Genomic DNA, 26,873 nt, shown 5'->3' with positions numbered 1-26,873 from the left:
GGCTTGAGCTGTGTCCACACTACAGACAGACGGGGCTTGGACCTTGGTCTCAGTAGCACTTGGGCTCTGACCCACCTCCCTAGCGGTGTCCTGGCTGACCCGAGTCAGACTGATTTGTCTGGACAGAAGGTGCAGCTTGGGCTCAAAACTGAGACCGAACCCAGGCTTGGTGGGCCATGTAGACGTATCTTGTGGGATTACCACCGTGCTGAAGGCTTGAAGCTCATCCCCTTCAGAGTCCGTACTTAGTCCATGACTGTGGCGGGGCACAGCTGCTTGTCTCGGGAATTAGCTCTTCCAGCCCAGAGCGCCCTCTGCAGGCCAGTATCTTGCCTGCCGCTGGCCCCCATGTCCCTCCCAGACCCTGGTGCCCCTTTATTTTAGGGAGCTGCCCCCAGCAGCAACCCACAATCTGGGTCTCCCCAGCCAGAGGAACCCCCAACTCCCTATCCCCACCTCACCTCAGTGGCTACTGCCAGTCTCCATTTAGCCCCCGCTCCCTGGGACAGACAGCAGTCTGTATACCACTCATCATCAGCAACGGGGGTTAGACCTGCTGCCTCTGCCTATATCTGGGCTGCCCCTCTGCAGCCCCAGTACCTTTTTGTGGGTCCTTAGCTTGGCCTGCGGCCTGGGGCTTTGCTGGGCTGGAGTTCCCCAGCTCCCTCTACCCGTCCCCAACACTGCTCCACCCTAGGTACCCTCCTCAGCTTCCCAGGCAGCCAGGTCCTTCTCTCTCTAGGGAGCTAGAGAGAGTGTCTCTCCTCTCAGTCGCTGGCTCTCAGCCCTCTTATAGGGCCAGCTGTGGTCTGATTGGGGCGTGGCCCCACCTGTGGCTGCTTCCCCCAATCCGCCTGGCTTTTCTCCTCCACAGCCCTCTCCAGGGCTGCTTTAACCCCTTCCGGGCCGGAGCGGGGTGACCAGCCCGCTACAATGCCCCAGCGTGATGCTACGAGGCACTGTGCTGCAGGAGCTGGCTGGGCAGGTTAAACCGGTGCTGCCTTCTCCCACTGCCCTGTAGCCCCCACTTCTCCTAGCTCAGCAGAGCGGGTGCAGAGAGACCAAAAGGCGGGGGCCTGGGTCTGTCTGATCTGTCCCTGGTATTGGTGATTCGGCAGAGCCATCTGAGGCAGCATTGAGCTTAGGCGCTACGTGGTGGTGTCTCGCCATCTACTGGGCAGATGTAAAACAGAGCTCTTCCTTGCTTGGCACGAAAGCTCCCCTAGCACCAGGCTGGCTGCTGTTTGCAGCATTGAGGGGGTATTTTTTACCCCTTATGTCCTGGCTAAATTCAGCTACCTTCCTTCCCCTTGAATTGCCCCAGCTGTTCCCTGACACTTCCCCTTCCTTACTTTTCCATTGCTCCGATACACAGCTGCCCTGGTCCACTTCAGAGGTGGCCGCATTGCAGCAGCTGAAGTGATTCCCAAACAGTTTGTGCATGGCTTTTGGGAGCCCTGGGGCTGAGGGGAGCTGTGCTGGAAAGGCCATTTGATATTCGTATTGACTTTCCCTGGCTCCATGGGGGTTTACAGCAGAAGGTTCGCACCTTTCAACGGGGAGCTTTGTCTCTGCTGAGGGCATGGGGAAGCGAGTCCCTTCATTGGCCCTGCTGTAATTGCAACCAGCACTGCAAGATCTGATGTCTCCTTGTGGGACAAGGAGTCCTCTCCAATTCTGGCTAATGCCGCGCAGCCAGCTGGTTGCTTCCAGACTGGCAACAGGTGTGGTAGGAGGCAGCTGAGGTCTTGAATAACGGACTGGCCTATGTGTGGAGCAGTGCATATGAATGCATCGCTAGTGCCGCTGTCTCTTCTGAGCCCAGCAGGAAGAGAAGCAGCTGCCCCCTCTCCCCTGTGCCAGAAGGACCAGCCTGCCCGGGCTTGAGAAGAGGGTGGGGGGATAGGAGGGGAGCTGAGAGCTATGGAATTAACTGGGTGGAGTTTTTCCTCTTCTCCTGTCTTCCACCCGCCCCCCCCCCCCCCACTCCTGTTCATCTTCTGCTCTGAAACTAAACTGCAGGCCAGCCTGTGTCCTAATGCAACCCCAGGAGCAGGTGTTAAATGCAACCCCAGGAGCAGGTGTCACATCAGTTGGCTTGATCTCGAACCCGTGCAAAGACTCCCGTTGACTTCAGAAGGCATCCGGTCAAGCCCCAAGTCCCCTGCAGCCCGTGGCTACGCTCTGCTCAGGTCGCCACCTAATGGCTGCAGCCTAAAGAAAAGAGACGCCCCACTACTGCTAATGGAGCATCAGGCCTGTGGTTCTGGAGACGAAAGCCGTGAGGTCTAGCCCCCCTGCTGGCTAAAGTCCTCTGCTGGGGAAGGATGAGGAAAAGGCAAGTGGAGTGTCCCCGTCTCCATCCATGTAAAGGCTTCCAGGGAAGCTGGGTAGGGGTATGCCGAGGGAACCGTGCCTTAGTGAGACTTGGATGCTGCATCCTGGACCGGGACTGAGCAACGAACACACAGGTCAAAGAAACCTCATGGCCGTATACTGGGGGCAGCAGGGCTCCTGCTGTGTGGGAGCGAGGTGGCTTGCAGTCCAGGCTGGCCGACTGAATTGCAGGGTTCCCCCTCTGTTTGACAGGACAAGGCCGTGACGTTGCTTCCCTGCTCCCATCTCAGTGAGCGGGGGGATCAGGCCAACTTGCAGGCACTGGAATCACATTCGTAAGCCACTCCTGCGTTTGGGGAGACCCAGCCAGTTCCATCTCTGCATGCGATGGGGCTTCTTCACCGTCCTAGGCTCACCTGCCCCTGGCCGACACCTGCGAGCTCACACCACGGAGGCGGAGAGCCCTTCTCACTCCGGGGCTTTGAAGCTGGTTTATGGTGATCACCTGCCCCCAGGGATGTTGGGAGCCATGAGATGGAATTCAGTCTCCGCAGAGGCCCCGCCCCAGCTGTGTATAGTACCGTCCGTGGGAGAGCTGGGCCGTACGGGTTAACATGGGCTCCAGAGGGAGAGGATGGGAAGTAGCTGGCTATGGCGGGTGAAGTGAAATAAGTCAGCTGATGTGTCCTCCGCCCGCGGTGCCCAGCTCCTGCGAGGGGTAGGCCGCTCCTGTGTGCGGGGCCGGACGCTGCTGCCTGCCCCAGGGCGAGCTGAGTCAAACGGCTCGTGCGAGGCAATTCTGGAGCAGGACTGGGCAGGGTAGCTTGTATCAGAGTCCTGAAGTACCAGCTGCCCGGCTCCTTCCTTCTCCGTGCACAGCCAGCCCCCAGCTATCCCATAGATCTCTTCAGGACAGCGCTTGGGCGGGCAGCGGCTCAGATCCCTATCTCTCTCCTGAGGCGTTCCCAGTGCTAACGGTCTATTTTCCAGCTAGCATCTTCCCTACAGCACCCCTCGTTTAAGGCTTGCTGGTGGCTCCCCAGCTCCACCTGACAGATAGTCTATTGAGATCCCTCTGGCCACCACGTCCTTTTCTAGACCCTCATGCTACTGACTGGCCATTAGAAATATCCTGGACTATTCAAAGGATGCCATAAATTAGAGCAGCCCTGGGGTTGCTCTAATTTTTGTCAGGGATTGTTTTGAGTGGCCCAGAAATCCAATGACACTACAGTGGCTTACAACTATCTCTGTCCCAACTCCCGCTGGGCCGTGCCTTCAGGAGACACCAGTGAAGAATCTCAACCAGAAAGTCCTGGGTTCAATTGCTACTTCTGCCACCGGTCCATTATGTGGCCTTGAGGAAGCGCCTTCCTCTCCCTCCATCCCCGTGTCCCCATCTGTAAACCAGCGATAACGGTGTGAATCCCTGGGTGAAATGGCCTCTAGCGGGTCTGCGGAGCGCTGGTGCTGTCACAGTGAGAGACGGCCCTCGGCAGCTGCAGACCTATTCCAGCACTTACCGTTCTCTGCGCACAGCTGGCAGAAATCCCTTGCACTGCTGCCTATGCCAGTGCCTCCCTGGTGATTGCAAGGCATTGCACCAGTGTGATTGAGAGCGAGCTTCCAGCTCCGTGTGAAGGCAGCCTGCTATTGCGCACAGACGTGGGGGTTAAGCCTCCTGCAGCAGCTGCTGTTCTTGTTCCTGGCCGGTATTTTGTCTTGCTTTCTATGCCGTTAACTCTGCCCCAGAGTGGGCCCCCTCTTGCAAGGGGCTAAGGGGGGATAGCTCAGTGGTTTGAGCATTGGCCTGCTAAACCCAGGGTTGTGAGTTCAATCCTTGAGGGGGCCACTTAGGGCTCTGGGGCAAAAATCTGTCTGGGGATTGGTCCTGCTTTGAGCAGGGGGTTGGACTAGATATCTCCTGAGGTCCCTTCCAACCCTGCTATTCTATGATTCTAAGCACACTCAGCTGCTCCAGGAGCAATCAGCCCTTTGCAGGGTAGAGGGAAGGGCCACATGGCAGAGTTCATCATTGCTATAAAGCATGGGATTGAGAGGATACAAGGAAAGCTGTCAGACCCCACCTAGCCCATGCCCTGGGACTCCTCTATTGTAGGGACTTATCTCAACCTTTCTGTATTGATTCTTGCCACACCCCTGTACAACAGGGCAGGGCTGTTTTCCGATTTTTCAGAAGAGAAACTGAGGCCCCGAGAGGCTGAGTGAGTGGCCCAGAATCACCCAGGGAGTCAGTGCGAGAGCAGGGGACTGAATGTGGGTCTAGGCTGGTGCCCTAAGATCTGACCACCCTGCCTCTCTCAGGGGAGGACTGTCCCCTACAGCTCACTTTCTGGTGTTCTCGTCCAGTGTAGATTTAAAAGTCTCAAGTAATGAGGCTCCTACCCCCTCCCCTGGGGAGATGATTCCTCAGCCTGTTAGATCTCGCTTCTCAGAGACCTTTCCACGTGTTCAGGGGAACCTCCTCTGGTTAATTTCTTCCCATCCCTGGTTCATAACTGCACTGGCACTGGCAGCTTCTCAGGGCAAGAAGGATGGATGTGTTCTCCTGTTGAGTGTCAGTGTGATCTTTCTCAGGGGCTGTTGGCTGGCTCCTAGCACACCTTTCCAGGTCAGTTTCACCCACCTGCTTTTGGAACACACCATCCCCTGGTAGGGCAACTCTGCTGCAGAGCTATAGAAGTTTCTCTCTCTCTCCAAAGCAGGGCTCATGATGTCAGGAAAACAGGGTTTTCCTGGGCGGATTGGCATTTCTGCCTGAAATGCATGGAAAGGAAAGAGAGTCCATGCTCTCCTGGGAACGGTTGCCAGATCTCAGCTTGTGTTTTTAGTGCGGATTCAGGCGGGAGCTTACGTCTGGACTGGCTGATACGTCCCTACTTGGGAGACTGGGCGGCTGTCTCTGCATTTCAGAGTTGGCCCAAACCTGAAACTATTAGCTGTTATGACATTTATATGACAGCCATGCTGTAAAGAGGGGGGTCTGTCCCTGAATAACAGCCAGCCCTGAGAATCGGGTGCAGCTGAGGAAGGGACAGGGGCTTCTCTCTAAGCAGCTGGCAGAATGGAAGACTGGCAGAAGCCGCAGGACTGGGAAGTCGGTCCCCTGGGAGAGGAGACAGTGGGAACCTGCTGGGGGAAAAGGGTCCAGCGTGGTGCTTACTGAAAGAACAAGGCAAAATCCTGCAGGAGGGACTGAGAGGCGAAGGGGGAAAATCCCCTTGAAGCTGTAGCCCAGGGTGGGCTGAGGAACTGTTTGTTGATGTAAGCAGAGTCAGGATGAGCTCTACCCTGACATCTGGTGGTGAATTATGGCGAGTGTGGAAAAGAACTCCAGGGGCGGATCTCGTTTGCATAGGCACACCCACACGCCTAGCATGAGCCCACAGCAACCAAAAGTGGTTACTTTGGCTGGTTTGGGATCCCCAGTTTCTCTGTTATTGGGGCAGGAAGAATAAAGTTTTGTTACCCTGATTCTGTGAATCAAGGCCAGTGGAACTGTTGTATGACAGAAGGACTGAGTGAATCCGTCACCATTACCTAAGTAGCATTTGCTTGTCAAGGGGCATGGGTTACAAAACCCAGTGAATTGAGAGAGGTTGGGGGCAGGTATTGGTACCTGGTGGTGTGGGGCCCCTGCGTGAGCCTGAAACACCAATTGCACCTCCTCCTCTCTCCACTGTTGAATGTCAGAGCTAACTTTGATTCCCTTAGGAGTCTAGTTACAGGCTGCTGAGCTGAGTTCACTTTGGGCCACTAGTGCACCAGCACTGGGGCTCCCCTACTATGAGCTGAAATCACTATGAGCTGAAATCACTATGAGCTGAAGTTACTAAGAGCTGAGATCACTGAGGCTGTGTTAACTAGTGGGGGAGCCTGAATTGCTAAGCGGCTGGCGGAGCAGTTTGCGGGGACGGCTGGAGGAGCAGCTAGCCAAGTGGAGCCTCGCGGGGACGGTTGGAGCAGAGCGGAGCTGAGCGGCTCACAGGTCGGTGAGCGGAGCAGAGCAGCTGGAGGAGCAGCTGGCAGAGCGGAGCCTTGCGGGGACGGTCGGAGCGGAGTGGAGCCGGGCGGCTCACAGGTCGGTGAGCGGAGCAGAGCAGAGCAGTTCGTGGGACGGCAGGAGCGGCTCACGGGACAGCAGGTGGAGTGGAGCGGCTCGTGGTGAAGGCTGCGGTGGAACCCCACGGAGAGGCGGCCGGTTGGTCTCGGATCACGTAAGGTGCCCCTTAACACCCTGCGCCCCTCCCCCCTGAACTCTGGGGCTGCACTGACCAGGGACAGAGACTTTGGGGGGTTGTTGGACTTTTGGGACTTTGGTGATTCTTGGGTTGCTGGACCCGAGAGACTTTGGGGTTGTTGGACTTTTGGGACTTTGGTTGCGGGTTTCAAGAACCAACGGGAAAGGACACGGCCCAATTTGCTGGGGTGGGTCTTCGCTCATGGTTTGGCCTATGAACTCTAGTTGTGGTGTTTTCCCAATTTAATGCTATGTCGTTTACCTCATGTTATTAAACATTTTTCTGCTACAACGAGGCTCTGTGCTTGCGAGAGGGGAAGTATTGCCTCTTCGAGGCGCCCAGGGGTGTGTAAGATTTTCCCAGGTCACTGGGTGGGGGCTCGAGCTGGTTCTGTGTCACGCTGTTGGGAAGGGACCCCTATGTACTGAACCCGGCCCTTGCTGCTATCACTTGGCCTGGCAGAAGGGTTACATTTGGAAAACCTAACTGCCTGGAAAGAGACTCTGGCTGTGGCCGTGGTCTAGGTACAAGCCAGCACTTCACACGCATCTCGAAGCCTCAAGCAGATCTGGGTCCTGTTGCGCTAGGCCCTGTACGAAGCCACATGGGCGATCGGCACTTAGCTGTCCCTGACTTTCGACGGCTGGTGTGCCCCTACCTGCTTTGATGGCCCTATGAAGAGCTCTCCCTGCCAACTTCCCCACAGTGAGTGGGTCCCTGCCCCACCACCGTTGTCAGTCCATTGACAATGGAAAAGCCGGATCTAGCCACGTTCCCGACCCAATTTCTCAGTTCAAAGAAGCCTGGCTGAGTTTCAGATCTGCCCCCAAACTCTTGGGTCTATCCACATGCACTTGGTCTTCCCCCTCCCTCTGCGCCGGGAACCCCAAGTCCTTGTGCTCATGCATCTTTCAGGAGATGAGCTGACAGCGTCTCGGTTCATAGCTGGCTGGCGAAGCAGCAGCGAGATGGATGGCTCTGAAAAGTGCAAACTTGAAGGAAACTTCAACCATACCTGGAACAATCCAAAACCATTAAAGCATTGCTAGTTTTGCTGAGCACAGTGCCCTGAAGTTTCACTTCCATGACTTTATATTTTAAGTGTGTGGAGGGGGAGGGGGGCCACTGCTGGCTCCCAGCCCCATGATCTTCCCTGTAGTGATTGTCAACATACTGTAAGCATCTCCTGGGTGTAGCTTTAGTGGTGGAGATCCCAGGTTCATTCTCTGGAGCTAAAACCAGGGATTTTTTTGATCTGTGTTAGCCAAGGTGGTAGCAGGTTCTTCAGCCTGTATATGTGACCCAGCCACCACTAGAGGGAGAGAGAGAGGGCCACACTGAGCAGGCGTGGGTTATAAATGGACTGGTGCCTGGAAACCCCGGTGATGGGTACCTTACAAATATGAGAAAATCCTTAGCTCCTGGAATCAGGAGATGGCCTGAGCATCTCGGCTTTCATTTTAAAAAAGTGCCTGGTCCGCACGGCAGCAGAGAAAAGATTGGAAATGTAGCAAGACTGCGCTGGCAAGGCTCAGAAACCAGCACGGCCCATGGAAAGAGCCCAATATTTACTATTTTTAAAAACTCATGGGTTTTTTTTAAATCCCAGGGCCAGCCTCGCTATTTTTGGAGTTGGCAGCACTGAGAATGCCAGAGTTTTGCCTACATTGCCGCCTTCACCGTTGCTACTGCCTGCCTAGAAGCACCTCCAGTGGCTTCAGAGGGGAGCAGGACTGTGCTTACCAGGGTACCACCAGGAACACTTTATGGCCCATGCAAGGGGGATCCCTTCTACGCAGCCTCTCTGATTCCAGCCCATGCAGATCAGCTGACAGGATCAGGGCCAACTCCCACCAACCCTTACCCTGCAAGGCGAGCTAATAATAATAATATTGGCTCTATTTTCCCATCAGTTATGTACTAATACATCTGTGCCTACTTTAAGCTTCTCTAGGCTGCATTTCTGTAGCCACGTGGAATATCATGGACCCCATCTCCACACCCACAAGCCCCTACTACTGGCGTGCAGGAGAATCGCCATATGCAGTCCAGGGTGTAGGACACACCATTGAGCAGTTCTGATTCCATCCATTGGAGGGCAGCAATGCCCAGTCTGGTTAATATTGTTAATGTCACTAACATGATTCTTCACAGCCAAATTTTAACTCTGTGTCAGGCTATTATTAGCATCCCACTGTAACTTGTGCCGGGAGGCGAGGGGCTGGGTAGATGTAATTCCCTGTCTCACGGCATCTCACTGTGTGTAGTGCAGCTCCCTTTATAGCAACTCAGATCATTGCTGAGACGTCACTGTAACCACAAGTGCAACCTGGTTTCTGATCTCACCACGCTAGCCCAAGGTGCCTCTGTTGCATTCTAGGACACTTCTGTTGTATTGCGTGTCTTCTGTATTGGACAAGAGAGGGCAAACTGGTTCCTATTAACGTGAATGGCTAAACAGTATGATAGGCAGGTCTTGGAATGGTTGCAGCCAGTAAATCGCTTTTAAATCTCCACACCAGCTGGGGAAATTTCCTTGTTAAAGATAATTCTGCTTTCTATGCTCCGGTCTGTCTTAGTACCTCTCTGCTATACTGTGTGCCTCACAATCTGATATTTCCCAATGCCCCCCTGAGGCAGGGCTTTGTCCCCATTGTACAGACGAGGAACTGAGGTGCAGAGAAACTAAGTGACATGCCCAAGGTCCCACACACTGTCTGAGCTGGGTCTCCCCTGTCCTAGCCTAGTCCCCTAGTCTAGAGGATTGAATATAAGGCAAGGAGCCAACAACTGCAGCGGCCTTGATTGGCTGTACTACAGTAGTGCACGCAGGCCATGACTGAGCTTGGGGGGCCCATTCTGCTAGGTGCTGTACATGTGTAGTGAGAAACAGTCACTTCCCCATAGAGCTTGTTCCCTGCCTCTCTCTTGTCTGCATAGATTGTATCATCTTCATTTTACAGCTGCATAAACAGGGACTTGCTCAAGGTCACTGGCAGAGGTGGGACTAGAACACAGATCTCCAGGCTAGTAGCCCAGCCACTAGACTGGCTTCAGGGACCCCTTAAAGTTCACGTGTCTGAATCCATCCCCCAGCTTCTGTTCCGTGTTCACCAGCCCCCAGCAGCTTTAAGAGTCCCAGGAAAATCCCGTCAGCTGCAGTTCCTCCACGAAACGCTCTGCACTTTCCAAGCCCCACACCTGGAGGAGAAGCCATCGGACGGAAATAATCCCCCCTTGGCTCGGTCCGGTAACAGACCGTGTTTTCCAGCCTGTTGGATGCAGTCAGAGACTCTCCGCTCCTGAAGCTTTCTCAGCTGGGATTTCTGGCCGGGGGTGCTGGAGCTGGAGCTAACCGTCGAACTGACTGTCTCAGCAGGATGAGCGACTCATGCCTCATGCACGGAGGTTCCCGCAGGATGCTTGCACTGGTGGTGCTAGCACCAAGCGGTGAAAACATCTGTAGAACGACATGTACACGATGGCTCGATCCTACTCCCATTTAAGCCAGTGGCAGAGCATGATCAGACCTTTCTTTTGTAGCTTATAGCTAGGGCCCTACCAAATTCACTGCTGTGAAAAACGCATCACGGACCATGAAATCTGGTCTCCCCCCGTGAAATCTGGACTTTTGTGTGCTTTTACCCCATACTATACAGATTTCATGGGGGAGACCAGCGTTCCTCAAATTGGGGCTCCTGACCCAAAAGGGAGTTGCGGGGGGGGCGGGGGGGGTCACAAGGTTATTTTAGGGGCGGTCACGGTATTGCCACCCTTACTTCTGCACTGACTTCAGAGCTGGGCAGCCAGAGAGCGGCGGCTGCTGACTGAGGCCCCAGCTCTGCAGGTAGCAGCGAAGAAGTAAGGGTGGCAATACCATACCAGGCCATCCTTACTTCTGCGCTGCTGCTGACGGTGGCGCTGCCTTCAGAGCTGGGCTCCCAGCCAGCAGCTGCCACTCTCCAGCTGCCCAGCTCTGAAGGCAGCACCACTGCCAGCAGCAGCGCAGGAGTAAGGGTAGCAATACTGCAACCCCCCCTACAATAACCTTCCAAACTCCCACAACTCCTTTTTGGGTCAGGACCCTACAATTACAACACTGACATTTCAGATTTAAATAGCTGAAATCATGAAATTTATGATATTTAAATTCCTAGGACCATGAAATTGACCAACATGGTCTGTGAATTTGGTAGGGCCCTACTTACAGAAGAGAGGCAGCCAGTCTGGCAATGGGGTGACACTGGCTTAAATGCAGTGGGCTCAGCTGCTCCCCTCTGCTTCTGGGAGCACTGCTGGAGCTGGCCCCTTGCCCCATGCCCTGGGATCTTGCAGCAGGCCCTCTGCTGGAACTCTAGCCCCACTAGTTTGGAGGGGGTCGGAGACAGGATGGGCAGGGGCATGTTTCGAAGGCAGCTATCTACATGTGGCCTAGACTGGTAGATGCTGTCAAGTACGAGTTAAAACATAGCCCTTCCTGACCCCTGCTGCTGGGTTTCTGCTGGCTACTGGCAGGGGTCAGGAACAGATTTACCCTCCCCACCATGCATTTGGGGTTTTTATTCTCCTTCAGAGGCATTAGGGATGGCTGGAGATGGGACGGTGGCAGGGCCGGCTCCAGGGTTTTGGCCGCCCCAAGCAGCCAAAACCAAAAAAAAAAAAAAGCCGCGATCGCGATCTAAAAAAAGCTGCGATCGCGATCTGCGGCGGCAATTCGGCGGGAGGTCCTTCACTCCCAGGCGGAGTGAGGGACCGTCCGCCGAATTGCCGCCGAATACCTGGAACTGCCGCCCCTGTCCGGAACGGCCGCCCCAAGCACCTGCTTGAGAAGCTGGTGCCTGGAGCCGGCCCTGGACGGTGGGCGGGGGGGCCGGGGCTCACAGGTGGCACCCAGCATTCTCTCTTGCAGGTGCCTGGCTGGCTGGTTCTTGCTCCCATGCTCAGGGTCTCCCTGATTGCTGAGTGTGGCGTCGGGAAGGAATTTTCCCCCAGGCAGTGACCTCAGGGTGGGGGGTTCGCCTTCTTCGGCAGCGTGGGGTGTGGGTGACATGCCAGGATTATGTGGGTATCTCTCACTTATTCATTTAAACCTCGGTGCCTCCTGCTCTCTGCCTGTGGCACACAAGAATCTAGTCTCCTGTAGGCTGTGATGCTTTGGTCTCTTTTTCGTGGTTGGCTTAGCATGCACAGGGCCCTCCTTACCCACACGCAAAGTATGCAGCTGCATAGGGCACCAGGAAATTTGGGGCACCAAATTGCCCCAAATTTCCTGGTGCCCTACGCAGCTGCGTGCTGCTCCAGCGGCCAGTCTGATCCCCCAGCCTGCTGAGCCACCCAGGAAAGCTGACCCCGCCCCTGCTCCGCCTCTTCCCCCATGGCCCCGCCCCTGCTCCACCCCCACCCCACCGCCTCCCACCCCTGCTCCACCCCCTCCCAGCCTCATCCCGCCCCTGTGACTGTGTTCAGATTTTGCGTGCAGCTAGGAAAGATAATCTTGTGGCTAAGATGCTCGAGTTGAACTCACTTTTCCTGAGAACCGTTCCTGGCTCTGCTGCAGTCTTCCTTTGTGAGTTGGGGCATGTCACTGACTCTGTGCCTCAGTTTCCCCATCTGTAAAAGGGGGGATAAAAATCCTTCCTTGCTCTGGTCGGGTCTGTTTAGAGCCCAAGCTCCCGGGGCTGGTCTCTTGCTTTGTGTGCGTACAGCATCTAGCACAATGGAGCTGCGATCTCGGTGAGACTAATAGTAACAGCAGCGGGGCTGCAGATGACGCATGATGACATTCAGCTTTGAGATCCCCCTCCCCCACATTTCCGAGGCCCAATTTGGACCGTGTTACTCATCGACCGCCTGTGTTAAGTACACGATTGGCCGGGACCCAGGGACACAGCTAAACACACAACAATAAAACCAAGTAAATATTAGCAGCCATTAGAATGGGGCAGGGAGCTGATTGATTACCTTCGATCGGGCTCCTGCCCCCCCCCCCCAGTGGAACAATACTTGCTTACTCATACTTTATTAAAAACAACCTCTTTCCTTTTTGCTCTTTAATAATTCACAGCGCTAATTGTCTAGAAACGCAAACTTTAAAATGCCAACTCAGTGAGTTCATCTCCACACACACACACCCCCGTTCCCCACCGCTCTCCATCCATCACGTTCTCTGCGCACTCCTCTCTTTTCTTTGGTCTCACTTTTTTCCCTCTTTTTCTCCCGCTCCTTTCATTTCTCCTCCTCGCTGCCTTCAATGAGAGAGGCAAAGGGGGATGAAGCCTACCTGGCTGCATTAGCCGCTCCATCACTGATTATGATTAGCCCTGGATCCACGTCAGGCCCTGCCTGCAAGTGACTGTTAGAGCAGAAATAAACATCGCTCGGGTTTCGCTTAAACACGCAACTCGCTAACGAAAGCCGCAGCTAATTGAGTTAAAAGGCTTTCTCAAAGAGTAGCTGCTGATGAAATCCAAGCTGCGGTAATGAGTGTGGGGGTGGGGGGGGAATCAAATACAACCTTTTGACAATTTGACAGCCAGCTACTCCTTTCCCTTCTGAAATGTCTTTTGTCTCTTTTGGTTTCATGTGACGCCAGGAGAAGAAAGTTGGTGAAAATAGGACTGGCCCTTTAATTGAGGAGGTGGGGCTTGCAAGTAACTCCACCCTTTTAGGAGGAGTCTGTGAGGGGAGTAGAGATAAGACCCAGTTTCTTTGCCTTTCAGGTTCTTTACCATAAGAGGGTTTGGAGGGGGGAGATTCCTCACTCCCAGTTGGAAATCTGTCCTTCATGGTTCCTACCCTGGACTCAAAGGCTCCTCCCAAGTGGGTAGAGCTACATGACCCCACTGCTTTATTAAAGGGCCCATCCTCATGTTTTACCCCCATGCTCCGTGTTGACTGCTCATCAGGGGTGGCTCTAGCTTTTTTGCCGTCCCAAGCACGACAGGCAGGCTGCCTTTGGTGGCTTGCCTGCGGGAGGTCCCCGGTCCCGCGGATTCAGCGGCATGCCTGTGAATTGCCGCCGAATCTGCGGGACCGGTGGACCTCCCGCAAGCATGCCACCGAAGGCTGCCTGCCTGCCTGCCACCCTCGCAGGGACCGGCAGGGTGCCCCCCGCGGCTTGCCACCCCAAGCACGCGCTTGGAGCGCTGGTGCCTGGAGCCGCCCCTGCTGCTCATTGCTGTGGAAAGCGCCACACGGCTTGTGCTCCACCAATGTCATTCAGTGTCCTTCCCAGCCTGCGTTGCTTGGCGCTTTTATTCCTGGTGTCGCAAAGACAGGGGAGTTAGCCTGCTAAGAGGGAGCACCGTAGACTGTGTCCTGGCAGGGGAAGGCGTGTTCCCACCACACGCTCCCTTCGGTAGGCTGACGAGGAAATGGATAGCGGACAGAAGGAAGGAACGTGGGGAACTACCAGATTGGATCAGAGTAGGGCTCCACTGTGGCGGATTTAGTTAGTCGGGCCCTGTGCGCATCTTCGTTTTCGGGCCCTTCGGGACCCAGCCAAGAAAAAGAACATTCTCTCTTATCTCCCCCCATTTTTCATTCTTTTTTTCTTCATCCTCCTCCTATATTATAAGTAATGGGAAGTAAATGAAAATAAAGTGAAGTACCTTGATTGGGGCAGGGGGTTGGGGTGAGGTGGGTGGACTCTGGGAGGAAGCTTGGATGCTAGGTGCAGGCTCTGGGCCGGGACAGGGGATTGGGATGTGGGAGGGGGTGAGGGATGCGGGCTCTCGGAGGAAGTTTGGGTGCAGGGTGCGGGCTCTGGGCTGGAGCAGGGGGTTGGGGTATGGGAGGGGGTGAGGGGTGCGAGCTCTTGGAGGAAGTTTGGGTGCGGGGTGCGGGATCTGGGCTGGGGCAGGGGGTTGGGATGCAGGAGGGGATGCGGGGGGTGGACTCTGGGAGGAAGTTTGGGTGCAGGCTCTGGGCTGGGGCAGGGGGTTGGGGTGTGGGAGGGGGGCAGGGGGTGGTGCTTACCTCGGGTGGCACGGCTCCCAAAGCGACCGGCATACACACCCCTCCGGCAGCGGCTCCTAGGCAGGGAGGTCAGGGGGTCTCCGCACACCGCTGCCTGCAGGTGCCGCCTCTGCAGCTCCCATAGGTCACAGTTCCTGGCCAATGGGAGCTGCGGAGTTGGGGCGAGGGAGCACGCGGAGACACCCCCCACCAGGGGCCGCAGGGATATGCCGGCCGTTTCCGGGAGCAAAGCGGCGCGGAGGGAGGGAGGCAGAGCAGGCAGGGAGCTGCCTTAGCCCTGCTGCTGGCACATCTCTGCGCCCCTTTGGGGGAGGGGGGCAGCAGGTCTCCGTGCACTGCCCAGGACGGGGGCCACCACACGGTTTGTTTCATGGTAAATCCACTCCTGGGGGTCCAGCCCAGTGCCCCGTCTCCAATGGTCAAGAAACCTTATAATGGGATAACTGTGGAATAACTTGCTCATAGGGAAGTTGCTTCCTGCACCCACCAATCAAGTGCTGACTTCTCTTTATTGTCTCCTGGCAGTGCCTAGAGGCAGGGACGCATTGTGCTGGGTCCCGGACAGGCCCATCACAAGAGTTTACAATCTAGGGGCTTATGTCCTGACACATCAGAGTTTATATCCCTTCCCTGCGTCGTGTAGCTCATTAGCATATAGACATGTCTAATCCTTTGTATAGAAGTGTCTGACCTCCTTTGTAAAGCACTTTGCCATCTGCTGACGAAAAGCACTACGAATGAGCCGGATAGTCTTGTTCTTTGATTCTTGCTGAGCTCTTAGCCTGCATGAGCTCTTGTGGAAGTGAGTTCTGCAGGTTAACGATGCAACTGTGTGAAATAGCAGCTGCTTTTCTCAATATTAAAATTGACGCCTTTCGATTGCGTTCGATCTCCTTCCACCATTCTTGTATTATGAGAAAGGAAAAAGAGGTGTGCCCTTGGCCTACTGGGTAGGGCACTGGACGGGTGCTTGGTATATTTGGGTTTTATGCCCAACTCTCCCACTGGCCTTCTGGGTGACCTTAGGTAAGTCATTTCCACTTTCCATGCCTCAGTTTCCCCATTTGTAAAAGTGCTTCCCTCCTTTGTAAAGCGCATTGAGATCTAAAGCTGAAAAGTTCTATATAAGAATATTATCCCAATCATTATTCTATAGACCTCTGCCATATCCTCTCTTATGTGACTCCTCCCTACCAAATAGACAGGGTCTTTTCAGGGTATGTCTACACTACGGGATTAATCCGAATTTAGATAATTCGAATTTGGGAAACAGGTTGTATAAATTCGATTGTGCGCGGCCACACTAAGCACATTAATTCGGTTTTTAACCACATTAATTCGGTGGTGTGCGGCCACACTACCCCATTAATTTAACCACATTAATTCGGTGTTGTGCGGCCACACTAACCCTAATTCGAATTAACAAAATCGATTTTGGCGCTACTCCGCTCGTCGAGGTGGAGTACAGAAATTGATTTTAAGTGCCCTTTAATTCGAATTAACTGGCTCTGTAGTGTGGACGGGTGAAGGGTTAATTCGGATTAACGCAGCTAAATCCGAATTAAAGTCGTAGTGTAGACCAGGCCTCTCTTCGGTGGAAATTATTTCCAGGTGTCTTATAATTGTTGTCCTCCATCTCTGAGCCTCCTCTGTTGTGCCCTGTTTAAGCTGGGGTGCCCCCTACTGCCCCTGGTTGATTTACACAAGGGCAGCCTTCTATTGTCCATACGTTTTCTTAGGCAGCCTAAAACTTTGTTTGCTCCTATTGTCTGCCCCTGCTGCTACAGAGCTCTTCACTAAGCTGTCCATAACGAAGCCCCTGGCTCTTTCCTGAGTGCTCACAGTTAATTTAGAGCCTATCACTCCGAATGAGTAAAAATATCCACGGTAGCAGGGCCTGAAGGTTAGGAGAAGCATCCGCAAATGGCTCTTACGCTCATCACTTTGGGAAATCGTCCCTAAACAGCCTGAGGGTTTGGAGGCTGGCTCCCATTCTGTGCAGGGAACCAAAGGATTAAGCCTTATCTTCGCTGCCCAGATTTAGGGCTGTTGAGAGGAGCCACATTGGTGCTGGCATGAATTAGATAGAGCAGCCTTGGGGTGGCTCTAATTTACAGATGCTTGTGGGGCCCAGAATCTCGGCAGCATCATGTGCTAAGGACACGCCCTCTCAAGGCTGCTGGGCCAGAGATTGGGGGAGAAGCAGCAGAGGACTGATTATGGCACTTTACTCTGCTCTTACCCTGGGGGATTGTCCCTGGCTAGTTGTAGTGCCGCACAGCTGCTGTAAGTTGCTGGAGCAGTATATATGGCCTGGGGACTGGGGTCGAGGGCAGGGGGGAATCTCCCTCCTGCCACACTTTTTGGCTAGCTCTGGTCTGCCCGCCCTGTTCCCCAAGCTCCCGGAGCTGCAGTGACCTCTCTCTGGCCAAGGAAGCCCTGATGGGGGCCCTATGAATGCTTCCAGATTAGCTCCTCTTAGCTCTGCCGGCTGCAGCACGTCCAGCCTCTGCCATAGCCCAGGGAGCCAGAGTCCAGCCCCTGCAGCACACGATCAGCACTTCCCCCTCCCTCCCTGCACCCTCCTGATCAGCTGTTTCACGGCGTGCCAGAGGCTCGGAGGGGGAGGAGGAGGAGTGAGGGCATGGCAGGCTCAGGGGAGGGGGTGGGAAGCATAGGCGCCGACTCCATGGGTGCTCCGGGGCTGGAGCACCCACGGGGAAAAATTGGTGGGTACTCAGCACCCACCGGCAGCTCCCCACCCTGCCCCCCCGCCTCAGCTCACCTCTGCCTCCACTCCGCCTCTACCTCCTCCCCTGAGTGCACCGCCGAGACCTGCTTCTCCTCTCTCCCTCCCAGCGCTTGCACCGGGAAACAGCTGTTTCGCGTGGCTGGGAGGGAGGGGGGAGGAAGGGGAACATGGCGCACTCGGGGAAGAGGCGGGGCCGGGGCGGGGATTTGGGGAAGGAGTCCAATGGGGCAGGGAGGGGGCGGAGTTGGGGCGGGGACTTTGGGGAAGGGGTTGGAATGGGGGAGGGGCAGGGCGGGGAAAGGGTGGAGTCGGGGCGGGGCCAGAGGCGGTGGGGCGCGAGCGCCCACCGGCACCAGGGAAAGTTGGCACCTATGGTGGGAAGGGGTGGAGTGGGGGCAGGGCCTGTGGCAGAGCCAGGGGTTGAAGAGTGAGCACCCCCCGGCACATTGGAAAGTTGTCGCCTGTAGCTCCAGCCCTGGAGTTGGTGCCTAGACAAGGAGCCGCATATGAACTTCTGAAGAGCCGCATGTGGCTCAGGAGCCCCAGGTTGGCCACCCTGCCCTAGACTGTCTCCAAGGTCTGACAAGCCCTGCAGCGTGTCCTATTAGCCTGCTGCAGTCGGCTGTAACCTGGGTTCGTTACAGGGAACCGTGTGTGCCAGGAGGGGGTTGTGCCCACCGCTCATTGTGCGTCATGTGTCAACCCCCTCTGTGCCCAAGCTGCTGAAGACAAGAGCCTGCTACAGTGATCAGCTAGGGGAGATGGTTCCTTTGCAGCTGGTGTTCTTAGTTCTGTCGGTCCTGGGCTGGATCCCCAGCGGTGGCCAAGAGGCTAGTCATTGCACTTGGCTGGAGCAGCAATGCAAGAGCCCCAAGGCCTGTATGAGGAGAAGGGAAGAGAATTTCCGGTGGAGTTCTCGCAGAGGTACTGGGGCAGGGATCCCCTCTTTGGGGAAGGGATCCAGAGAAGGCTGTTAGGTGAGGAGGAAGGTGAATGGGAGAAGGGCAGGTGCGGAGGCAGAGAACGAGAAAGTTTTTGGATCCGGTTCAGCTAATCATTTGAGTCCTTCACGGCTCATCCAGACTGAACCGCCAAGCTTTTTAATGGCCTATCCATCAGTGCACATCCTTCCCCGCAGCCCCGTCTCCAGCTTCTCACGTGGTGAGGAGCAGATGGTAGCTTGATTGCCGGGGGCTCTGCAGTGTTAAAGGGGGGAAGGGGGGGGGCTCCTGAGAATCCCCCCTTCACCTCGGAGATTCCCTCCAGCTTTTCCAGGCGGTGGCAGATTGGGTGAGCTGAGTCTGGGATCAGGCAAAATCAAGCCTCTTGGCTTCTCTGAGGAGTGAAGGGGAGGGATTCCTTACGAAGCGGAGTCCTGAGTGGAGGACACTTAAGCGGGGCTGATGTAAGCAAATCTGGGGCCTGCTGCAAAGCTGTTCAGCTGCGGGTGGGGAGCAATCCCAGCTGTCACATCCTCGACTTAGTGTGCAAACCTCCCCTGGATCCTCGCAGAGGGGAGGTCACGTGCATGATGCATCCAGGACTGGGCCTGGGAAAGGGCTTGAGCAGTGGTTCCATCCTGGACCCACCCCTCCCCTTGACCAGTGGGGAGAGGACCAGCTGGGGGAATAGTGGATGGAGGTTTCCTATTTAGCAGGGCCCAGCCAGCATGGCCATAAGCGGGGAGACAGGAGCGCTGGCTTATTAGCAGCCCAGGGCTCTGTCAGCCCCCACTCCACACCCATGCGCCTTTGGCGCTAGGGTGACCAGGCACCAAATGTGAAAAATCGGGACAGGGGATGGGGGGGTAATAGGAGCCTATATAAAAAAAAGACCCAAAAATCGGGACTGTCCCTATAAAATCGGGACATCTGGTCACCCTATTTGTCGCACACAGGAGCGGTGATGCTAGTGTCCCAGTCCCCGAGCACCTTTAGGTGGAGGCTGGGCGGGGTGTCTAGCTGAGCCAGACCTGGTCCTCCAACTCACCGCAAAAGCCAAGAGGTTAGTGCTGAGGGCTTTTATTACCTTTGCTGACACCTTCCCCCTTGGTACTGGGAGTCGGGAACATAAGGAGTCCAGGGACTTGAGAACCCAGCACGGAGCCTAAAGTAGAATGTGAATCATCTTTTCTATGTGCGTTACGGCAGCGGTTAGCGATCAGGTCCCATTGTGCAAGGCGCTGTACAAACATGGTCTCTGCCTCAAGGAAGTTACGGTCTAAATAGATCAGCTGTGGTGGGGGGGAGGGGTGAAGAAGCACAGAGAGGTGCAATGACTTGCCCACAGGTCACCCAGCAGCTTGGAATAGAACTAGATCTCCTGAGTCCCAGCCCAGAACTCTATCTGCTGGATCACCTTGCATTTTTCTGACTCCTTGTCTCAAAGTGCTTTGCTGTCTCTCTCTCTATCATACTGCTGAAATGCAGCCGCTTCTGGGCCGGAGGGCAGCAGCCAGGGGACGAGAGATGCAGCAGGCAAGGGGGATTTTGGCCAAGGCAACTGGAGTAAACCCCAACTCTTAGGAGAGGTACGGGGAGGTATTTAGCATCCACACACAGCCAGCAGGAGCACAGGTTTCCTTGTGGTCTCCACTGAAAGGCTCACCCTGGCAGCTGGTGACCATTTATCCCCCTGGGAAGGAAGAAGAGGATACTGCCTGGATTTGAACCTGTGATCCCAGGCCCTGCTTCTCTGCTGGCGTTTTTGGGGGGCCATTCCCTCTGCCTCCCTCTGTAGCAAGACCCTCTACCAGCTGTGTTTCAGGGCCTGAGCTCCAGCCAGAGGCACCACGGCCCTTTTTGGCCCCACAGCCCGAGTCACCTGCCCTGGGCTCTGAGCCGCGGGGCCGCGGGTTTCTCTTTGCAGTGTAGATGCACCCCGGGAAGTTTCCTTTAATGACCTGCTCGGGTCACGGGGCGCTTGGGATGGGGAGGGGAGCAGTTGGCGGAGAGTTCCCGTTGGGTCTGTCCCGCCAGTTAGAGGGAGGGCGAGAGGATGTGAACACATCAGCAGGGAACTGCCCGATGGGCTCTGGCCCGGCTGCTGGCCCCGAAGGTGGGTCATGCCGCGGCTTGGGGCTTTGCCAGCAGCTTGTGGCGTGGGAAGGAATGGAGGAGTGAATGCGAGAGTCCATCTCTCCACAGTGGCTTTTCCCCCTTCCCACGCTTCCTAATGAAACCACCAAAGCTCTTCCCCCCCCGGCTGATCCAGCGGCCGTGCCTGCAGAACGCCGGTTCCCCAGGGCCTAGGCCCTGGGATCACGCTTTCTGCCCCTGCCCTCTCCGTCTCTCTCGCTTCCCTCCCCGGGGGCTTCTGGCCCTAGCGGTTCTTTATCGCCTCCCCAGCCGCAATCCAGAGCACTCTCCCCCCTCCTCCCAACCACCTCTGGGGCTCAGTTTTGCCCTCCTCACACCACGCCCCTCTGTAAAGCTCTCGGCAGCTGCCTTTGGAAGGGATCCATGGAGGATTATTTTGCAGGCGGCTTCATGCCAGCTACCCTCTGTATCACAGACCCTGGCCCCCTTCCCCTTGCTGCAGACCTATGCCATGTCCTCCCCGCACCCATCATTCTCCAGCTAATCCTGCTGGCCTCCTCCCATGGCCCCAGCTTTGCCTGCCGGAGACGAGGGTACGTTGCACTAAACCTAGGTTCTGCTTTCTTCACCTGCATTTCCTCTCCCCAGCTGCTCACTGCAGCTACTGGCAGAGGGGAACTGAATGGTGAGGGAGGTGAGAGACCCCAAGGAAAGGGATCCGCCCCCCAGCTCCATCTAGCTTGTGCACTGGGAGCTTTGCACCGTCAGAACTTGGCTAAGGCGTCTCTTTGCCCAGCACTGGTGGGAGATGGGGAGGAGCAGCCTCCCGGCAGGAGCAAACATTCCCTCTTGCAAAGAGCATCGCTTGTCCTTGGCCACACTGCTGCATCGGTCCTGGCTGCAGCGTGCTTCTCGCTAAAGCTATGTCCGCGAGGGGCTTTGGCACCCAAAAGACCCATCCCCACTTGGGAAGCCTGAAGTCTGATGGCCTTGCAGCTGAGGGACAGCAATTACCACTGCCTCTCTGAGCAATACGCTTCCTGGTGCCCTAGCCTGGAGCTCATGGGCCTGATTCTCTCTTACTCCATTCCTGTGCTTGGGGCAGGGAGGGAGGGAATGGGGGGGGGGTGGCTTTTAGCCACCTTTGGCCTTCCCAGGTTTTGAGGCTATTCAGAGCCCTGCCTGGCCTTCAGCATAATTTAGAGCAGTCACCAGAGAGCTCTAACTTGCATTCTGCTTCTCAGGGCCCTTCTGTTGGGGCATTCTGGCCACACTGGGGACTGGGAGCAGGGCAGGTGGGGAGCCCCTAACACCAGCCAGGAAGCCCCCTGCACAGCGGTGTTCCCAGAAAGCTGCCTGCTGCCAGGCAACTTTAGCATAAGTGAGACTCTGTCCTCTTCGCTCTCCTGTACGTTACTGGTTGCATCTCCCATCCTGTTCCGACAGCTGCAAACGAACCTCCCCCAATACCAGCCTCTGACAATGTTTCTAAGTCAAACTTTCAGTCTCAGCAGAAAAAAAGAACCCGAACCCCAAATTGGCTGGCAGTCCCCAGCAGGCAAGATTTTGGGGGGAACAACTCCAAGCCCCATCCATTAAACCAATTGGTTGCTGCAGCTGCTAATGCAGACTGGCTTGGAGAGGATTGGAGGCTGGCGCTTTTATCCATTTAAACATCTTTAATATTTTACAATGAGAAAACAAGGATCAATGTCTTGTTTATAGCGCCGTGTTCATGGGGAATTGCTCTGGGCTTTTGTCCTTTGCAAGCGGATTTCCCGGGAGGAGGGATGTGGAGGAATGGGGTGAATACCCAGCCACGGAGTGTGCGTGTTGAGAGCTCAGCTGCTTTCTTGCTGCAATAATAATAATTCGCAGTTTTCAGCTCTCACAGTGCGGGATGGGAAAGGACTATTTAGCTTAGACGGGAGATGAATAAGGGATGACACGATAGACAAATATAAAATAATGAATGGTTTAGAGAAGGTCAGTCAGGCACTCTTATTTGCCTTCCCTCCCAACACAAGGACCTAACCAAATTAGAAGGCAAACTGATAAAGGCTTTTTCCCTGCCTCATGTATAATTAACCTGTGGAACTCATTGCCGGTGGATGTCAGAGGGAAAGAGGTCAAAAAGGGGTTAATTGTTTCTGGCCTTGATTCAGCCTAGTTTTAAGCATGTGTGTGTGTCGTTGATTTCAATGCAACTTATCTGCTTTACTGGGAGGAATCAGGGCCTAAATGATTTTTTTAAAAACAGCTACATGCTAAAAATGCATGAAGGATATTAACCGGCTGGGGCTAGGGATTGGAAGAATCTGTCTTCTATGCAAGAATTATTGCATGGTTCTGTGTTACGAAGGTTATACAGATTCTTCTGAAACATCTGAGGGGGGAGTATACAGGATTAGATGGACCTTGTGTCTGATCTGGTCACTTCTTCCTAGTGTCCCATCTTATAAAGTGCATGTATGTGTAATCTATAGATCTGTGCAGAGTGACTGAAATGCAGCCACCTCTGGGGTGGAGGATGCAGAACACCATGCAGCCCTGTAGGGAGAGGAGGACTGGGGCAACGATACCCTGGGACAAACACTTTTGCTAGATCATTCGTGTCCCAAGCGGAGTCAGACGCACGGGGTCATAATCTTGCTGATTTCCCGCTGGAGTTAGTGGGTGGGGTTATAATTCCGACAGGTTCATAAACCCGTAGCCCGATCGTCTATATGGATGGGTACGCAGCGCGTCACAGAAATTCCGTGCCTCTCCATGCACAGGTGAACGTCTCGGTGTGCAAACAGATCTAGGTACTTAGTGAGCTGGGCACAAGGAGGAGAACGTGTCCCACAGTGCCTAGAGCGGAGCTGAGGGCGTCGCCACTGCCCCAATATGCAAGGAGACCCAGGGTGCCCTCACTTCCTGTGGTAAGACGAAGTGGGGCCAATCTCCTGTATACACCCCTCTATCTCTCTCCATCCACCCTCCCTCCCCCCCCCCACACACACACAGGAGATTGGCTTCCCTTCCGAAAACCACGGTGGGTTTCCCTTCGGCCCACACAGACCCATCGAAGTCAATAACAGTCACACGAGGGGTGACGGAATCTGCCCACTGCAGTGCAAACTGTGAAGCCAGGTGCGTGCTTTAGGGATCTGGCTCTCTTACCATAGTTCCCCTAAATGCGTCAGCTAGAATTGACTGTCTCTTACCATATTTAAAGATGTGCAGCTGGCACAGCGCAGCACCTGAGGGTTCCTGGCCCCTCACATGCCACCCAGCTCCCTGCTAACGCCCCTGGGGACCCTACCCTATACCTCTTGCTATGCTGCTAATCCCCGTGTCGTCCCCTGGCGGTTCCTATTACACTGTCTGGCCTTGTCTCCTGCAGCACGTGTGAACATGCGTGGCACACGGCCATGTGTGCATGCAGCATTCAAGCTCTTTGCATGTTTTATACAGTGCCACAGGCTAGCAGATTTGTCTGGGCCCCTACATCAGCTAATGAATAACTGGACAACCTGCATGCAGGCATGTGTGTGCAATACTGAGCATGTCCCAGGGTCCATCTCCTAGACAGACCCACTGCGCTCGGTCGTGTGTCATTAGGAGCGTTTTATCTCCTGGGCTTGTGGAATAGTAGGGTGTGGCCTGGCAGAAGTACAGTCCTGCAGCCTTAAAATCCAGGCAGAGAGAGCAAGTGATTTGTCAGTCTCCCAGGAGCTTGCAGTTGGTGAATAACATTCCCCTGCAAGGTAGGAACTCCACTGCAGGGCGTGGGAGATTTTAAGAGGTCAGGGGCCAGATCCTCAGCTGGTGCAAATGGGCAGAACTCCAGTGGAGTCCGTGAAGCTCCCGCATTTATACCCAGGGAGAGTGCGGCCCCATGACTGTATTGCAGTGGGGAGGAATCGGCTGGGATGCTTCCTGCATCCCCAGGGTTTATTTGTGCTGTGTGCACTCGATCGCCTTTCATTCAACTGCTGGTGCCCGCCTGGATTCTGCTCTTCCTTACTCCAGCGTTGCTCCCTTGGCCCCAGGGGAGTTGCTTCTGCCTTACCCCAGGTCGGTGAGCTCAGGGGGTCAGCACTACAGAGTCACCTTTCCACCCCGGCTTCCCAAGCTGCCCTCACGTGCCGTGGCTTCCACACCAACAAACCAACTAAACGGCTTATCTGCAACCGCCAGCATCGCTTGTCGCTCGGAGGCGCAGCTGGGGCCCGGCGCTTCTCTCGTCTGGATCAATGCCGCCCCACCACGAGAGACACCCAGCCAGCCCCGCTCCAGCCTCCTCCCCCTTTCCGAGGTCTCAGGGTGTGAGTGTGCCTGGGGGGGGGGAGGAGGGACGGGAGTGTGTGGAATTTTATAGCCACCCTCCAGCCAATGGCATTGCGGAGAGGCGAGATGGAGGCGCCGGGCGGATGCTCCATCCGTCAGTGCATCATCACCCGGGCACGGGGGAGCCCCTCAGAACCTCCAGCTGACCCTGCCGAGCCGGACTGATGGAGCACTGAGTTGATCAGAGACTCACCGGAGCGACAGGAGTTTGCAGCAGCCCAGCGACATGGGCCCCCAGCAGGAGCCGGTCATGCCAGGATTCTGCTGCTAGGAAAGTTTGCCCTGCCAAGTTCGGAAAGTTTGATTTCTTTCTTCTTTCACGCTCAAGGCTTTACCAAGGCGGCAACGGCACCGCTCCCGTCTCCTGCCTTCCCATCCCCGCGGGGGAAGCCAAAGGAGGAGATTACTCAGCAATCTGTCTCCAGCCAGGACTCAGAGATGTGAGGCTGCCGAGGTGCTGTGGTGGTGGGGAACCACGGGCTCTTTCCTGCTGCACGGCTGCTCCCTGGCCCCTCAGTTCTGGTTCCGGGCGCTGTCCCAGCTGAGCTGGCCCCGGGGGGCGTGAGTCGCATGCCCCCAGAGCTGCGCCGCCCGTCGCGGGACGCTGGCCGGCCATGGGCATCCAGGGGATGGAACTCTGTGCCATGGCCGTGGTCATTATGCTTTTCATCGCCGTCCTCAAACAGTTCGGGATCCTGGAGCCCATGTCCATGGAAGGTAACTACCAACCGTACATTTCCCTGCAGCCTGGATCCACCCCCATCCCAACCCTGGTACCTGGCTCAGTCCAGCTTCTCCTTCTCCCTGCTCCTGGAGCCAAGCACCCATGATCCCCTCCCCTGACCCCTTCTAAACCCCACGTCCTGGGTAAGGACAGCTCTACCCTCAATACAGCACCATCCAGCGACTGACAGTGGCCACTGACTCCTTCCTAGTGCTGTTCCCCCGGGCGGTGGAGGGGGACGGGATACAGGATGAGACCGGCCTTTTCCCCAGGGTCTGGGCCATGTTTTTTCAGGGGAACCGCCTGTCTTTCCCCCAAGTGTCTCCCTATTCTGTGGCCTCTCCAGGCCAGGTTGGTGGGAGGGAAGGTTTTCACTACAGCTGAGAGGGCTGAGGGCCCTAGCTCCAATGGGACTTCAGGGCAATGTGTGTGGGGGGGGGTGATAAGGGGAAATTCTACCCTGAGCTGCCCCCTGGCCCCACTAGGAGTCTCTGCGGTTGCCCTGCTGGGGCCGAGGGTCCTTTTCTCCCTGGCTGGAAATGCAGGGCTAGTCTCCTGCAAAGGAGCCCTGCCCCTCGGGCGTGAATTTCCTGCTGACTGAGGTGCTCTCCGCACCAGCACCAGGCTCTGAAGGCACATTCAGGGCCCCCTTTGCCCACCCGAAGGAAAGGCCCTGATTTGGAAATGAAGGGGGAAGAGCTGCTACTCTCCACGCAGGCGGGAATGCCCCCACCCCCGGTGCATGGATGCTCCTCTCACTTGTGCCCAGTACGATAAGAGCCTAAGGCTGACCTGGAGGGGCCAGGAATTCAACACATCCATACCCTTTCTGACTCCTCCTGTGTGCTCCAGACAGGCAAACTTCCAGCGAAGTCCTATCAAAACCCCATGCATATTTTGGGATGCACAGGGCCAAATTCCCTCTGGGTGCAAGTCCCTCAGGATCACACCTAGGATGAGTGGGAACTTGTTTCCTGAGCAGTCCCAAGTTCCTTAACCCAGGAGATGTCATGGACACGTGTGATGACCACCGGCTTGGCCGGGGATTGAACCAGGGAGCTCTAGAGCAAAAAGCAGGAGACGCTGGAGTTTGAGCTAAAGAGCAAGGCTCCTTAACAGGGTCTATAACAGGCTCATATCCTCTGTGAGTTGGGCACGGGGGGAGGGGGGCCTGTAATGCTCACTCACCAGTGGGATGCACGTGCACGTGACTTGCGAACGCTGGTGCACTAGTGACCGGGGAAGCATTCCTTGGGGAGGGTCTCTCGCTGCTTGGCTGGGAGTCCCCACTTCCAAACCCAATCTCCCCCGCCAACCCCGGGATGGTCCTCTCTGTAGTTCCACGTCCGCCCCCTCCGCTGCAAAGTGCAGAGCCAGGCGTCTCAGTAACCACACAGCCATCTCGGCGTCACGTGGCCCCCATGAAATATTAACCAAGGAGCGAAACC

At 55.6% G+C, this 26,873-nt stretch overlaps 1 protein-coding gene across 2 annotated transcripts in view; it reads left to right on the top strand.

Annotated features, from left to right (window-relative positions):
* The window catches only part of KCNIP3 (potassium voltage-gated channel interacting protein 3), an 82,174-nt gene that overhangs the window by 28,373 nt on the left and 26,928 nt on the right, over positions 1–26,873 (top strand). Inside the window, exon 1 of one of the 2 annotated variants that reach the window (XM_024211200.2) lies at positions 25,316–25,418. The exons of the other annotated variant lie outside the window; for it this stretch is intronic. Within the exon in view, the coding sequence (XP_024066968.1) occupies positions 25,316–25,418 (103 nt within the window). Of the gene's footprint in view, positions 1–25,315; positions 25,419–26,873 lie in introns of those variants that run through there. 2 annotated transcript variants of the gene reach the window in all.

This window comes from Terrapene carolina, unplaced genomic scaffold (assembly GCF_002925995.2).
Source record: "Terrapene carolina triunguis isolate 2854851 unplaced genomic scaffold, T_m_triunguis-2.0 Scaffold53, whole genome shotgun sequence".
Classification (NCBI taxonomy): domain Eukaryota; kingdom Metazoa; phylum Chordata; order Testudines; family Emydidae; genus Terrapene; species Terrapene triunguis.
The sequence above is the reverse complement of the archived record's forward strand: the minus strand, read 5'-3'. Positions and strand labels throughout refer to the sequence as shown.